The sequence below is a fragment of the Leuciscus leuciscus genome (assembly GCF_965113295.1).
Source record: "Leuciscus leuciscus genome assembly, chromosome: 23".
NCBI lineage: Eukaryota > Metazoa > Chordata > Actinopteri > Cypriniformes > Leuciscidae > Leuciscus > Leuciscus leuciscus.
Genome location: NC_138747.1, coordinates 9,723,760 through 9,740,662, shown reverse-complemented (window position 1 = coordinate 9,740,662; position 16,903 = coordinate 9,723,760). Strand labels below are relative to the sequence as shown.

The following is a 16,903-nucleotide window of genomic DNA, read 5'->3' as shown; positions in this document are numbered from 1 at the left end:
TTCAATGATTCTCAAACGAGTTGTCGGAAGATTCAGTCTCTATTAATCCCTCCTTTCCGCGAGCCTGCTCTGCTCTGATTGGTATGATGGCCCAGGGAGTCTATTGTGATTTGTCTGCCAGTGCGTGTCAAAATGCACATCACCATAACTGAACTTCAGCTCCGGATGCTTCCTAAAGCTCAGAGATTGTACACACTGTAAAGACAGTAACGATGGTGTAGATTTTACCATATCAATCCGAGGGTGAGTCCGATTATGAAACATTACTTATTCAACCCAAACCTCCATCGCAAGGACGACTTGAGCAGGATGTTTCTAAGCGATACGATTTTGAGGTACAATATGAAACGTTGCAACTGTAATTCCTCACCATCAGCATAACTTTATTATTAACTGTATCAATAACAGCTCATACGTTACCCATGCACTAACGTGAATGACTGATGTAACATTAAAGTTTGTAAAAACAAATCTTGCTCCATCCTTTATCATTATTCAAATGAGTAAGAACAACAGACAATCTGCATTGATGGACAACATTTTTGGTCATATTGGGCCCACACACTGCATAACTATTTCAGTAAGACAGTAATAGCACGAATTAGCCAGTTAGCCGGAGACACAATATAAAACACAAAACTATGTATTTTGACCACCTGGTAGAAAATATATAGATCAATAATTAATCATACTTACAGGTTGTGATTCTGGGAAACAAGTTGGTCCAAATAAAGTCCTATCTTTAATGGATAAGCATTTTGTAAATCCCACTTAGACCTCATGGAAATTTGAGAAGCAATCATCAAAAGGCTATTGTATCGCTGTGGTAATTTTAACCACTGACTCTTCACATCCTCATCCTTTGGAAGTTGGAATTTGCTTTTGCAGAGCAGAAAACTGTGTCTTCTGGACATGAACAAAACACCAACCAGCTACAGTGTTTGAGGTTGGGTCAAAGTAGACGTTGTTCGCGGGCAGCGCAATGAAGACTGTAATAGCAATTTTTATCTCACTTGGAAAAACAGCATCACAGGTGTAAGACAACACTCAAAAAGGCAAATTGTAATAAAGAAGAAAAGGCTTTATTCTTTGAGGAATCTTTTTCGCAACCGCAGCCACCCAGATGTGAAACAGAAAAGCCTCCCGGACTCAATGAAACATAGACATTTTATACAGGTTTCTGACATTCTTGACTCCTCCTTTCCCAGTTTCTGTAAATTTCCTTAAAGACATCTTATATCTCAAGCTGGTATGGACTGGTCCCCCCCCCCCCCCCCCCCCCCCCCCCCCCAGAACACATGCTGTTCTTTGTCCCTGAGAAGTCAAAAGGCCTTCATCTACAATCTAAATGACCTCCTGCTTCATTTATCATGGGACCCTATTATTATACGACACCCTGTATTCCTTAACTAAAACTCTTTCTCGTGCCCCAGGTGGTTGTTCTCTTTCCTGGCCCATCTGGCATTATTGTGTTTGTTCTCTCATGTCCCCTTCAGCTGTAAGAGATCCTCACAGAAACATATGACTAAATGGTATTAACAGTTAGGAAAACGATGAAATTAAGTAATACTGAATTTTCCATAACAAAGACCATAGGTGGGCGTTATACAAATGCATTCCCACTTTACGTATGCAGGGCACGGAAGTGAGACTGAAATTCCAACACAATCTCATGAAAGTGCGTATCTATAGCACGAATGATAATTCTCGTATAATTTATACGCCAAAACGAGTTTTAGCGTTCAAATGATACGCACTGCAAACCCCTTGGGTAGGATTAGGGGTGAGGAGGGCGTGCATATTACACGCCATAAAGTGCGTATCATATAAACGCGAAAACTGCGTACCATATTTACGCTAAAACTCGTTTTGGCGTATAAATGATACGAGATATTATCATTCGTGCTATAGATACGCACTTTCATGAGATCGGTCTCGAAATTCCAGACTACTCATTTAGGTGGTTCGATTAGTTGATTCTTTCATTTGGGAGACAATAACTTTTTTATTGTGCACTTTCAACTTTACAACTTTGCAGACCGTTTAGATTCACAGACAGCTATATTACACACTGCATGAAAGGGAATATTCGAAAAAGCATAATATGGGCACTTGAATTCATGGTATAGGCCTAGGCCTGTCTACAAATCGTGAGTTTAGAATGATAAGGTTCTATCTCCGTTTAGGGTGGTTCTGAGATATTGAGCATCAAAGTTTTTACATCCCAGCTGGCAATGGAGAGATGGAACCTTTTTATTTTATTAACTACTAACAAATTATTATTTTTTTTTACAAAAATAACACCACACAGGCTAAACACCTAATGGATCAGATTATGTCAAAAACTCAATTTCGACCAAAAGTGGCGATAGAACCTTATAAATCTAAGCTCACGAAATATAACAGGTTAGAGTTTCCAATATGAGAATATTATATTAATTGCAAAGTGAAACATTCTCTTTAAAATGCATCCCTGTTCCCCTAGTTGAGTGAGCAGTGATTTCGTTATCATCAGATGTGTGTATGTGGGCATGCTTTAATCTATGTAAGAGTATGGTTGAGTGGGAGTGTCTGTGTATCTGCATGAGTCTACATAATCTACACACCATAATTTAAAGAGCATCTCCTTCTGCTCAGTGTGGAGAGAGTATAGAGTCTACAAGTTTGGGATTGCAACAGTTTGTTTGTGGCTTGGAGAAATGGTAAGTAAAAAATGTTTAAAAAAATTGTATAGCTTTCTCTAGTATACCACATAATATACAGTATTCAATTAAGCTTTAAATTAACGGTGTGTTTGTCTCACAGTACGGCTTTATCAATACTTGTCTGAAGTCACTGGTCATTGAAAGGTTTGGAGAAGAAACATGGGAGAAACTGAGGTCTGTATACAACACATGTAACGTGTAAAGAAATCATGGAAAGATTTGTAGTTTGTTTCGACTAAACAAAATCTTTCCTAGATTAATGGCCGGGGTCCAGGAGACGTTTATGACCTATGAAATCTACGACGATCTCATCACTCTTCGTTTAGTGGAAGAGGCTTGTAAAATGCTGGGTGAGCATCATTTTTTATTAAGAATCTTAGTATGATATTGTTCCCTGTAACTACAAGCTAGTTTTAGATCTATATGTATTTGTGTTTATTTGCATTTATGTTTGTCTATATATGTCAGCTAAGGAACCTTCTTTCAACAGTTGCTTAGGGACTTTGTCTGACTCACCAGAATGTTTCACTTCTTTAAAAGGCCAGTTTTTGTTTGGATCCACTTTTAAATGTCTGTCTGTGTACATTTTTGAGAAAAGAATATAGAAAGAAAGAGCGAGTAGACCGTGAAAAGCCTCACAATTGCTTTGTCACAATGTCCTTGGGGACTTGCAGACATTGGTCAAGTGTCTGGGAGAGTGCTAACTATGTCCCTACTGAGGGAATAGTCCACTGGGCATGGTTGATGTCCTAACCTGTCCTCCATTATGTCCCTGAGAGAAGGTGGACAAGGACAGGTGTGAATCTCTGAGTGGGTCACACACCTGAACTCCACTCAACTGGTCTCGCAATGACCTAGACGCAATTGAAAAGGAAATTGAACTGCTGCCTGAATGTAAGTTCTGTTTAATTTTTCTTCTAGATGTCTCCTCCGAGGTGGTTTTGAAGCTGTTTGGAGAATACTTTTTCAGCTTTTGTAAGATGTCGGGATATGACACTATGCTGCGAACTCTCGGTGGAAACCTGGTGGAATTCATTGAAAATCTTGATGCTCTACACAGTTATTTGGCATTATCTTATGAGGTCAGAATACTCAATGCTTCTCAAAACTCAAAACTTTTAAAAGCAAAAACATGAGATGCTGGTCAGTGTACAGAAAAAAAAGTTCTAGAGACACATTTTTTAAAAAGTTGAACTTTGTTTTTAGAATGCCGTGTCATGTTCGAGACAAAAGACATAGAAAAACAATAAAAATGCAGCAATGTGGAACTCAAAGACACGTTCTATGAATACAGTGTTTAAAAAATGTATCTCAGTCCAAATGTAATCTCAGTCCACTTATTATAGGCCTACTTCCTTTGTAAATGTTTTTACAGTGACATTTGATGTTGGCTCAGTGTTTTGTTTGAGTAGGCTACATATGAAATAAAAACTATGAACTTATTATGGTTTGTAACTTGGCACACTGTTTTACTTAGGCCATGAATGCTCCGTCCTTTCGCGTGGAGCGGATGGATGATGGCCGAATTCTTCTTCACTATTACTCAGACAGGAAAGGACTTTATCATATTGTGCCAGGTGAGAGTTTTAACATGAAAGGCATAAAGCTATCAGCAACCCCATTCAGCCAAATATATATTTTTAGATAGCCTACATTAAATTGGCAATATTTTGTTTTTGTATAGGCCTATGTGAAAATATATGCATTCATATATTTCAATACAATTTAGTTACTTATGTTTCTTCTTTTTTTGCCATATTTATTAATATCTATCTAAATATATTTAAATAGTCCAAAACATATTTTAAATCTTTGAATGTAAAAAAAAAAAAAAAAAAAGCCTCCTGAGGCAAAATTTGATGTACATTTTGTAATATATTTTGGCATTTAGGTTGTACACTAAATAGCTAGATTTTCAATGTGAAAATACATTTCTTTAATCTGCTCTGTTTAGAACATATATTCAAAAATATATATTTTTATATATATATGCGACTATACATTAAATAATTTTCTTTGGATCATAAGCACATTTTATCAATTACTTTTTTCATTTTTTTTTCTTCATGTTGTATTTATAATTGTTGGCCAGGTATTATTGAGGCTGTGGCGAAGGATTTCTTTGACAGTGAGGTAACTATGACCATTCTTGACCAGTCAGAAGAAGATGAGCGCACTGGAAAGAAGGAACATGTGGTTTTCCACATGGTACAGAAGGAAAAAGTGGCCAAAAGAAAGCCTCAGAAAGGCAGTGAAGAGGAAATACAAGCAGAGAAAGAGGTGTGTAAGTCCAGGAATCTTCCTGTTGTGAACTGTTGTGTATTTCTCTTGTACATTATATTTGAACATCTCTCTATGATGTTAAATGCTTGATGTGTTCTTTTTCATTGTGCATATCAGTTGCTTTGGCATTATCATAACACAATAAAGGAGTGTTAACATTTCAAGAAGTCTTACCTGATCAAAGATCAGACAGTTAAATCAGTTTCAGAATCATCATGAATGTTTAAGTAGGTCTAGACTCTCAACTGTCTGCTGTCTTTGTAATTTTGAAATCATAAGTAGCATGTTTGAAAGTATGTAACCATGACAACTGCTATATCACCAGGACAAGGAGGAGACAATGAAAAGGATGACGGCCAGGTATGCCAACCTGCAGCTGTGTCCAAGGAAACGATCTCCATGGGAGATTGTGAGGAGCATTGTCATGTTGGGCCAAGGTTTGACAGATATTCAGTCACACTAACTACTGTTTTTGCTTTTGGCACTATACAGCACATTTGAATTAATTACAAGAAAACAAAATAACTTGTTTAATTAGTATGTGTTTTAATTAACGTTTTAAAGGTTTTAGGGGGGAAATCAAAAGTTTGTACGGTGATGAAAACCCTGGAAAAGTCATGGAATTTTAAAATAGCAATTTCCAGGCCTGGAAAAGTTTTGGAAAAATAAATAAACCCAGAATGTTTTGGAAAAGTCATGGAAATTTGTTTCAAAGTATTTATATAATAGAATATATATATATATATATATATATATAAGTCATAATATTGGTTAAACAAACTACAATACTTAACGTTCATTTGATCTATCCGACTGCGGCATTCTGTCAGATTTTGTTTTGTTGCATTGAGCATTATAACCAATCACACACTGTATTTCTGTTTAAAATAAATAATAAAACAAAAAACGAAATATAAATAAATTAAACCTACATAGCAATATTTAAAATAAAATGACAGGCACATAATGACATGACTAAAAATGAAACAAAAATTAACTTGAAAACTAAAAATATAATAATAAAAGCTATATTAAATATGAATAAAACTATTTTAAAAAAGTACATTTTGTTGGACCCCACTATAACAAATAATTGTTTTCCTGATTTGGCATGTTTTTCAATATTACGTGAATTAATGGTTTTGCATTTGTATCTCTCTTAAGGCAATCTGCGGAAATCATTCACACCCAGCTATCCAGAAAGACTGTGGATTGACGAACAAGCCTTCTGTAATGCTTTTCCCTTTCACATCGTTTTTGATCAAAACGTAAGGAAGTATAAGGGCCAGTTCACACAGAATGCATTTTTCCATTACACTGCGATACTTTTCCATTGTTTTTCCAAGTAAACACGTGCTAGACGGACGTCTTAAACCGTTGCACTTGTGTCTCGCTTCTTTTGCAGCATCTCGTGCAACTCTCAAGTTAAAATAAGTACAATTTTTAACACTTTTTTCATTCCACTGACCCGCTTCTCGCGTTTTTAACAGCAAAAACACGTTCTGTGTGAACCGGCCCTAACTCTGCATTTATTTTTATTAAGAGTTCAACTTCAAATGTTAAACACAATGAGTCAGTTTGAACCGTTTGAACCTTTTCTTTTTAGCTGGTGGTGAAGCACACAGGTGTCAACATTCAGAAGTTTGTTCCCGGACTGCAGACCTCAGGTATCCGTCTGGATGAATACTTCACCATTGTTCACCCAGAGGTCACCTGCAACATCCAGAGCATCAAAAAGTTCATCAACAGCCAGTTTGTGCTGAAGACCAGGAGAGAAATGTTACCAGAGATCCAGCAAAACCAGACCATGCTCAAACTGCGAGGTATTTCATCCACAGAGATTTATTGCACTTGATAATTGTGCTATTATGTGCATAGACCGAATCTGATTAAGAAAAGCGGTTTAGTCAAGTTGCTACTTGCATCCTATTGGTTGATGATTAATTTGCATGCGTGTGTGTTTTAGGACAGATGATGTGGATGGAGTCACTGAACTGCATGATCTATCTATGCTCTCCTAAACTACGAAGCCTCCAAGAACTGGAGGAAAGGGGTCTTCACCTGGCAGACATCGCCCAGCACGACACCACGCGAGATCTGATCCTGCTCAACCAGCAGAGGCTGGCGGAGATCGAGCTCTCCAATCAGCTAGAGAGGAAGAAGGAGGAGTTAAGAATCCTCTCACGCAACTTAGAGATCGAAAAGCAAAAATCTGAAAAGCTCCTTTATGCCATGTTGCCGACACACGTTGCCAACCAGCTTAAAGAGGGCAAAAGAGTAGAGGCAGGTAAAGAAACCAGAGGAACACCCTACAGAACACTCTCATACTTGTCATTTTCCATTCTATACATGGATCAGACTCTTTCTGTTAATCTTTCAGGTGAATTCAAAGTGTGCACCATCCTTTTCAGTGATGTGGTCACCTTCACTAACATCTGCGCAGCCTGCGAACCCATTCAGATAGTCAACATGCTCAACGCAATGTATTCCAGATTTGATCGTCTTACAAACATTCATACTGTCTATAAGGTTTGTGTGGAATTGGTTGGTCCAATTGTTTACTATATCTATCTATCCATTTATCCACACAGAAACACACACACACATAATTTTATTTGATTATATATTAAATGTATATGTTAAGTTATATATTTTTGTAATATTTAATATAATTTAATGATATTACTATATTTTATATTTAATATAATATATTTTTTATTTATATAAAGCAAGTCACTATATATATATATATATATATATATATATATATATAGTGATTTGCTTTATATAAATTAAAAATCTATAAAAAATGTAAAACAAATAAAATAAAATAAATATATATATATAAAATATAATCATATTGTATATAATCATACAATCATATATATATATATATATATATATATATATATTTATTAAATTATATATTATTTTATTATAATAATTAGTATTTTTTATTATGATATTACTTTATTTTGTAATTTTATATATATTTTATTTATAAAAATCATGTTATTATTTATATATAAATTATAAGGAAAACCTTCAGAATGTATTGGATAATTCACTTATAATTAATCAAAGAGAAATAAAAAAATTTAACAAAATGATACTGTCTCACAACAGGTAGAGACGATAGGTGATGCTTACATGGTGGTTGGCGGTGTGCCCATTCCTACAGAAACACATGCGGAGCGGGTGGCAAACTTTGCCCTCGGTATGAGAATTGCTGCAAGGGAGGTGACTAGCCCTGTCACAGGACAGCCCATACAGGTATGTGTGTGTTTAAACAGTCGGCTCTATGTAAATAGAAGCTCAGTATGCTCTTGTAATTTGTTTAATTTATTGATTTATTGTCAATCTAGATCCGAGTTGGCCTGCACACCGGTCCAGTTTTGGCTGGTGTTGTAGGTGATAAGATGCCACGGTACTGCTTGTTTGGAGACACTGTCAATACAGCCTCTCGGATGGAGAGCCACGGAGTCCCTGATCACATACACGTGAGCCCCTTCACATACAGGTGAATGCTAGTTTTTGAATGGGTTTAGATTCCTATTGTCACATGGCCTAAATGCAGAGGTGGACAGTAATAAAGTGCATTTACTTGAGTACTGTACTTAAGTACACTTTTTGAGTATCTGTACTTTACTTGAGTATTATTTTTTCTGGAAACTTTTTACTTTAACTTCACTACATTTGAAAGACAAATATCAGACTTTGTACTCCACTACATTTCTGTCAAGGTCCTTGAGTAGAAAGTAGTAACGTCAGTCAGGGGATGATTTTAGTTGCAGGGTTGCATTTTGGTTGGAAATGAAAGTCAGATTGACATCAGAACCCGACGTCGGACTGACGTCAGAACCGTAATTTTTGACGTCATCATCCAACGTCGGACAGACGTTTGATTTTGGTTGGAATTGAAAGTCGGGTTGATGTTAGAACACGACTGATGTTGGTTTCTGACGTCAACCCGTTTTTAATTTTCAACCAAAATACAACGTCTGGCCAATGTTGGAGATTAACGTCAATCTGATGTTATATTCTGACATCAACGTGATTTTCATTTTGGTCTTCTAAATGCGAATTTTGTCGTAGTTTTGGAGTACATAGCTTATAGATAACAGTAAGGCTAACATATTCATACTAAAAGCCAAAAAAAATGTAAATAGGGCACTATTTGAGGGAACAGCCATTTGGGTGTCCGAAACCATTGTGGACGTTAGTGAGTGCACTTATTCAATCTCACATTCAATCTGGAACTGTGTTCTAGAAATAAATTTGATATTGATATGAGGGTTGGTAGGCAGGCATAGATTCAGAGGCATAGATTCAGAGGCAAGTATTACATACAACAATGCAACAATAATAAAACAATGCATTGACATTTACTTTTTACTTTTGACACTTAAGTACTTTTAAAAACGAGTACTTGTACATTTACTTTAGTAAAAATCTGTATTTACAACTTTTACTTGAAACGGAGTAATATTTGACCAGTACAGTAGTATTTGTACTTTCACTCAAGTAAGGAGTAAAGACAAAATATTTCTCATACACTTTCACTTTTAATCATGGTTTCCAAAACAAATATTAAGCAGCAGAACTGTTTGCAACATTAATAATAAGAAGAAATGTTTCTTGAGCACCAAATCAACATTTCTGAAGGATCATGTGACACTGAAGGCTCGAGTGATGATGCTGAAAATTCAGCTTTGCCATCACTGGAATAAATTACATTTGAAACTATATTAAAATATAAATGAGTTCTTTTAAATTGAAATTATATTTCACAATATTTACTGTATTTTTTAATCAAATAAATGCAGCCTTGGTGAGCATAAGAGACAAGTGAGGTCTTGATAAGCACTGATCACAACAGCACTGAGGCCTTCTGTGTGTAGCCTCTGAAATCCAGATCTAAGAATAGCACTAAACAGAACATCACTTCTTGTCCACAGTGTGTTAAAGGACAAAGGAATCTTTGAGATCGCTGAGAGGGGTGAGATCGAGGTGAAAGGCAAAGGGCTGATGAGAACATACTTCCTGCTGAAGAACCTCCAAAAGAGTGATGAACAGATCATGGGTTTGGTCGACGGAGAGACGTGCGTGTACCAGGAAGACACAGAGGTCGTGACAGAAGACTCGAAGGGTGAGGAAACTCTTTTGACACATTGGCCTTCCATTCACTAAAGTAGGACATGTTGTTCATTTCGACACGTTCTTATTATCCTGCCAGATTTTAGGGTTAGGGTTAGTCTAAGACCTGTTTTTTTTATATATATATATAGATATTTGTAATATTATACAGTATATAAACCCATCACAGGAGTCTTTTAAGGCCTTTTGGTGGAGAGACCCAGTTACATATTGCAAAATATTGTTCAAAAGACTTTAATGTTCACCAAGGCTGCATTTATCTAATTAAAGATATAGTAAAAACAGTAATATTGTGAAATATTTTTACAATTTCAAATAACTGTTTTCGATTAGAATATATTTTAAAATGCAATTTATTCCTGTGATGGCAAAGCTGAATTTTCAGCATCATTACTCCAGTCTTCAGTGTCACATGATCCTTCAGAAATCATTCTAATATGCTGATTTGCTGCAACATTTCTTATTATTATCATTGTTGAAAACAGTTGTGCTGCTTAATTTTTAAGTAGTGTATTTACATGTATGCTTTTGTTCATATTGTCATTTGCACAGAGGAGAGCCACGAAGATGCAAATTATGTGCAGAAAGAGGACACAAAAATGGAGGAAAAGGTTGAGAACGAAAAAAGTCATGCATCAACATCTCTCCAGTCAGGCAAAATCTCCCCTGATCATTTAATTCAGTTCGACGTCACACCAGCGTACGACAACCCCACTGACTTTAAACATCTACACAATGGTCTTCATTCAGACAGCATTAATACTAAGTTCTGCTCGATACTTTAGTCCCAACATCACCAAGTTTTAAGAAAGATTGAATTTCAAGCCTGCTTGAACATGCTCTGTGTAGTGTATAATGACTGTTTTTCACAACTCTTCAAGAAACACCAGGGGATTTCTGCTTTGTTGATACAGATTTATCATTTGGGAAAAGCAAGTCTTCATGCTGATTCCCAGTGCTCATTTGCACCTGCTTGGTCGTCCGCTGGTGATGGCCGGCAGTAGAACCTCCCCGCTGAGAAAGCTAATCTCCCTCTGGAGAAATTAATCACTTATTATAGACTGTTTTCAAGTGGAAATCAGACGGCAAACACAGATGACCAGAGGAAGATAAACATACTGTTGCTGTACAGGGATCTGCCGTCTGTTAGGTAACATGGGAACTAATTATTCAATGTCATTCAACACCATGCAATCTCTTTTTCTCTCAAATAAAAACGCATGAAATGCATGAAAATGTTTCTTATGTATTATTAATTCTCTTTGCCTCTGTGTTTGAGGAAAACATGATTACAGATAATATTTTTAAAAAACAACTCATATCATACTTATGAAATCCACTTTACAATTAGATACCATTTGTTAACATTAATCAACTGCATTAATTACCATGAACAGTGAAAAAAGACATTACAACATTTACAATATTAAAATAAAAAAGTTGTATCTGTTAATATTATTCAATGGACCTGAGCTAACATGAACTAACAATGAACAGATGCATTTTTTATTAACTAACATCAACAAATAATAATAAATACTGTAACATATATATTGCTCATTGTTAGTTAATGCTTTAACTAACGTTAACTAATGGGACCTTATTGTAAAGTGTAACCAGACCCACTTATATTTTTGGAGATAAAATAATTAATAATCTTGCTAAATCTTTTTAATAAGTTTTACCAAACATTACAATAATTAATAGATCAAATTCCTCCATGCGAAGAATTTAGGCCCAAAAATGTTTATGGGGGGAGGGGGAGACTCTAGTGACATACAAAAATAAATAAATGTATTCTGCATCATAAACTAATGAACAACACTGCATGCCGAGTGAATAAAAAACCAAATCTTTGAAGTTAATGTCAGCACGTACGCACAACCCCTTGGCACAGTAACAAAAACCTTTTCAGCAAGGTTCCCATTTAACAAAGGCAACTTCACAACACATTAAAAATCCAGTACAAACATCTTCAACTCTTCACTGAAGGGATACAGTAATAATTATGTATCACAAAAAAAGGAAAAACATCTTAGCATCAAGGCAAACGAATTTCTTAAAATACCTGGAAGAGTATAAACATTCAAACCAGACTGTTTTCTTCATCATCTGTTTTTATAAAGTGCCGCCGAATTCTTCATCATCAAGAAATACAACACTAGAAGTCAAATCCATCTATACAATGCTGCAATCTTTGACTGCATAGCAGTACGTGTTTTCCTTTTATTCCCCGTCTCATAATCCGTCTCGCATGGTTCAGAGGGAAAGGTCAGATTCCGGAGTGTCAGTTTCCGACAGGAACTTTGTGCTCGTTCCAACCTCTTCAGGGATACTCGGAGTGGAGTCACCGTTGATGTTGGCTCTGTGAAACATCAAGCCTGTGAAAAACACAAGAGGTGAAGTGATCACTTTTGTTTATGTTACTGCCGATCATTTTTAGGGCCACAACAATAATAATTTATTCAAGCTTCTGTGACTGCTCAAGCCTTGAATCTGATCTGTGTGTAGGTTCAATGGTGTGTGTGTGTGTGTGTGTGTGAGACTCACGCTCCATATCCTCGGCCCCTCTGTCGCTGTGAGCCTCTGTATCGGAGCATGTCCGCGTCCGCCTCTGGGTGGACTTCTGCAATGCCATGCACTCTTTTGGCAAGCTCGACCTTGAAGGAAAACAGCACCTGCGTTAATAGCCACTCAGAAAATAACAGCGTAAGCTGTCTGGACTGAAAACAAGAAGTCTGTATGTTTTGTAAACATTGTGTACCTTTCATAATTGTAGGTGCCGGGATGGCTGATCGACCGCTTCATCTACGCAATGAGAATAAAAAATGTTTGACTTCAAATTTATGAACAATCACATGCCAGACCAGTGGTGTTATGGTTAACTTAAACTGACTAACCAAAACTATTTCATTAACTGAAATAAAGATTAAATTAAATAAAAAAACAAATATTACATGAAAAACGAAAACTAGAAATATTATGCTGAAATACAAAAAAAAAAAAATTAAAGATTATATTTTAAATTATATATAAAAAATTTTTTTTTTTTTTTTTATAAATGAAAAATAAAATTATACATAGGCTATATATAAATATATATATTTAAATGAAAAATGAAAATATAACAATACATGCTAAATTCAAATGATTGATAAATACTATAATATTAATAATATTAAAATAGCACTGTCATATATCTTCCCAATAAATGGGTGAGTAAAGAACATGCCCAAGTCATATTTCACCCCAAAATGATACATTTAGTCATTTATTTTCCATAAACAAAATGAAGCCTTTTTCAGTTAAGGCATATTTCCTTCCAGTTCTCATTACTGTGATGCAAAAAATATATATTTTCATTACATTAATGTGAAAAAATATCAATTATTAAATAGGCAAAGATTTAATTATATGAGAAAAATGTGCTTAATTTCAAGGTGCAGTAAGCAATTTCTGAAAATGCTGTGGAAAGTGGATAGGACCGAGCACCACAACAGACTTGTAGCCAATCAGCAGTAGGGGGCGTGTCCACTCGTGATGGGGGAGGAGAGAGTGAGCAAGAGGGAGATTTGAAGGGAGACTGTAGAAGGAGAGATGGCTGAGAGACATTACAAAAGAGAAAAGCTCATAAGAATATCACTGGGAAAAGAAGGGTTATGATCAGGCAAGAGTTTTAGGACATGCGTTAATATTAGAAAAGCTTTCCAGCACTGGAGAGACCTAAGTGGAAAGCGGACACCAAGGTTGTGTTATTTCTGCTCCATACGTGAGTAACATTGGTTTTGAGTTTTGTGTGCTGTTGTCGGCTAACAACGAACTATTGCTTGTATACACTGTGTTTATTTTTTGTTCGTCATCTTTGCTTTATTTTTCGCAAAGCTTTATTATGCTTCGCTTCAGCTTTGATAGAGAGACATCCACTCCTGCATTGTGTGTTTGTGCATTTTGGGGGTGAAGAAATGAAGGGAGGTGTATGTTTGTTAAGGTTGATTTCAAATATAAACACTGTTCAACAATGATTCCAGAAATTACTTACAGCACTTTAATTGATAAATTATTTTAATTGTCATGAAAATAATGCAAATGTAAAGTAAAAAAACAAGCTACATATTCTTTATGTTTTTCCTATATACATACTCTTTATATTTTTTCCCCTATTGATTTTGGGGTCAATTATGACCTAGACATTATATTGTAAGATTCAACCAAATAACTTATATCTCAAATAAAATAACCATATTACACACAAATAGCAAAAGGACCTTTATCCAGGTAAAAATTTAAAAATGAAGGTAAACTGTATGTGATTTGTGCTTGTGTCTTTACCCGAGACATCTGGACGGGAGAGGGGTACACAGGGGACATTATGGAATCAGATGGACTGGATTGCAACATGTCAGTCTGGAACTTGGAACTGGCGATTTTCATACATTCTTCCAGTGTTTTGATGAAGGTTTCACAGGTGGCACTCAGTAATGAGGACGCCTCATTCCTTGTCTGGGAAATATAAGAAAATACAACCATTTGGTTTAAAAGACTAGATTTCTATGATAACCTTTTTTTATATATCAGATCCACCTATCTGCAATAATTGCTGTGATTACTGTGGTGCGAATGAAAAAACCGCTGAGTGAGTGTTTAACCTCAGTGCTGGCCACAGTAGATTCTCCTTCCTGTTCCACAGACTCCTGAATAGTGTGCACCTGCTGCATTAGTAAGTCACAGTACAGACGCAGCTCCGACATCTTGGTTTTCAGTGATTCTGTGGTTTCTGTTAAATCTGCAAAAACCCATTAGGAGAGGAAATGCAACTGTTAATGGCCCTTCTTATTGCTAAGCAGTCAGGATTACTAATGTTCAACTAGGAAACATATTAATTCAGTATATGAGAGCCTTTTGTCTCTGATCTGAATGTGTGTGTGTGTGTGTGTGTGTACTTGTACAACTATCTTTGTGGGGACCAGTTTGAGTTTTAGACCATTGGAGTGAGGACAAAGAGAGTAAACTGAGGACATTTTGGCCGGTCCTCACTTTCTGAGACCCCTTTAAAGGCCTTTTTGAGGGTCAAGACTTTGTTTGAGGGTCAAGACTTGGTTTTAGGGAAAAGGTTATAATTAGGTTAAGGGTAGGTTTAGGGTCAGGGTTCAGGTTAGGCACTTAGTTGTGATGGGTAAGGTTAGGGTAAGCGGCTAGAGATTGCATTGTGTCAATGAATGTCCTCATAAAGATAGATGTACAAGAATGTGTGTGCGTGTGTGTGTATATTAGTGCTGCCAAACATAACAGTATATATACACACACACACACACTCACTCACTCACTCACTCACTCACACACACATATATATATATATATATATATATATATATATATATATATATATAGACACACACACATATATACACACATATACGCATACAGACCTACATATACACACATATACATATATGTTAGTTTATTTTAGTTATTATAAAGTGTTACCAATCATTTACTGTGAGTTGAGTCTTTTGCTATGAGAAGGCGTAAGGGAATAATAAAAGACCAATGATATGAAAAGATGAGACATTTTTCAGAGAAGCCTTACCCCTTTCTTTTTTGGTTCTAGTGTCAATGAGTCCAGCTTTGGAGCTCCCCAGAGCCACCAGCCACTTCTGCCTCTCCGCTGCATTCACAGCCTTCACGTAAAAATGCTGCTCCCCTGGTATGATCAGCTCCAGACGGGTGTTGTCCGTTGGGTGAACTGGAGCAAACATGAGGAAGTAAAAAAATTACATAAAAATAAATAACCCGTTTATTTTCTCGTAAAGAATAGAAGGAAGATTTTGCTGATAAGATACACGATCATTTAACCTTTCATTTAATCATTCACTCACCTTTAATTTCACATACTGACATCTTAATACTGCCTTTGCTGCCTTTACACACGTCATCTTCTGAATCATAATATGAAATAATGCCATTGTCCAGCACAAACCACCTTGGCTGCCATCCTTTCATAAAACATAATTATTAAGTTAAAAAAAACACACATTTAAATCAAACAAAACATGCAATTTCTGAATATTCTAAACTTGAGATTTATGACTTGAGTCTTGTTACTCCATACAATCAGGTAGCATACCATCACATGACAGGAAAGGAAGTTTGACTAATGACATATTTGGTATATTAGGCTACTCTAACTTAACATGGAGCTTTGACATTCAAAAACACCTTAAAGACACACAGCGTATAAGAAAAAAAGGCTATTTTTAAAAACGTAATATAACAATGTTGCATATATTCGCAGCTCTCTGTCGTATAGAGACATCATCATACAAACTGAGTACATCTTGTGCATACTTGCAGTGTCCTGTCTGACTGCAGCTCAAGAGTCCACAGTGGCATTCACTTTTACCTGTCATATAGTTTGTCCATTTGTAAAGCACTCCTTCCATTATTCTCCAAGCAGAAACCCCGGTGAAACACACTTTAAAGCAGCTTTAACCGAGCTTGCACCAGGCAGCTGCTTGTTTGCCCCCTTTACAGGATAATTAGCATGCTAGCATGCTCCAGGCTAACTCAATGACCCCCATCTACTCGTCATTATGTCAAAAGAGCGGGCGGATCGTAAGGTAACGAGAACAATATATATTTTTTCACGGTCATTTCTCTGAAGACTGCGCGCCGCACATGCTGTGAGATTCTACTAAAGGCAGACGGAGCAAGATTAGGGATGAGATCACTGTTTACAGGCTGAACCGGAAGAGGCGTTT

General features: G+C 36.2%; 2 protein-coding genes across 2 annotated transcripts; one reads left to right on the top strand and one right to left on the bottom strand.

Moving 5' to 3' along the window:
* The first annotated feature begins 2,582 nt into the window (after nt 1-2,582).
* Nucleotides 2,583-11,362, top strand: gucy1b2 (guanylate cyclase 1, soluble, beta 2). Its single transcript, XM_082155514.1, has 15 exons — nt 2,583-2,702; nt 2,806-2,879; nt 2,961-3,055; nt 3,627-3,787; nt 4,183-4,282; nt 4,798-4,985; nt 5,314-5,425; nt 6,153-6,256; nt 6,595-6,811; nt 6,955-7,275; nt 7,369-7,517; nt 8,115-8,261; nt 8,354-8,508; nt 9,947-10,137; nt 10,698-11,362. Exons 1-15 carry the CDS (start codon nt 2,700-2,702, stop codon nt 10,928-10,930), a joined length of 2,250 nt encoding a protein of 749 aa, XP_082011640.1. The 5' UTR covers nt 2,583-2,699; the 3' UTR covers nt 10,931-11,362.
* Nucleotides 11,363-11,897: 535 nt separating this feature from the next.
* plekha3 (pleckstrin homology domain containing, family A (phosphoinositide binding specific) member 3) lies at nt 11,898-16,903 on the bottom strand. The gene is made up of 8 exons (XM_082155515.1): nt 16,546-16,903; nt 16,022-16,138; nt 15,733-15,888; nt 14,792-14,928; nt 14,475-14,645; nt 12,910-12,953; nt 12,696-12,805; nt 11,898-12,526 (listed from the first exon to the last, which is right to left on the bottom strand). Exons 1-8 carry the CDS (start codon nt 16,583-16,585, stop codon nt 12,405-12,407), a joined length of 897 nt encoding a protein of 298 aa, XP_082011641.1. The 5' UTR covers nt 16,586-16,903; the 3' UTR covers nt 11,898-12,404.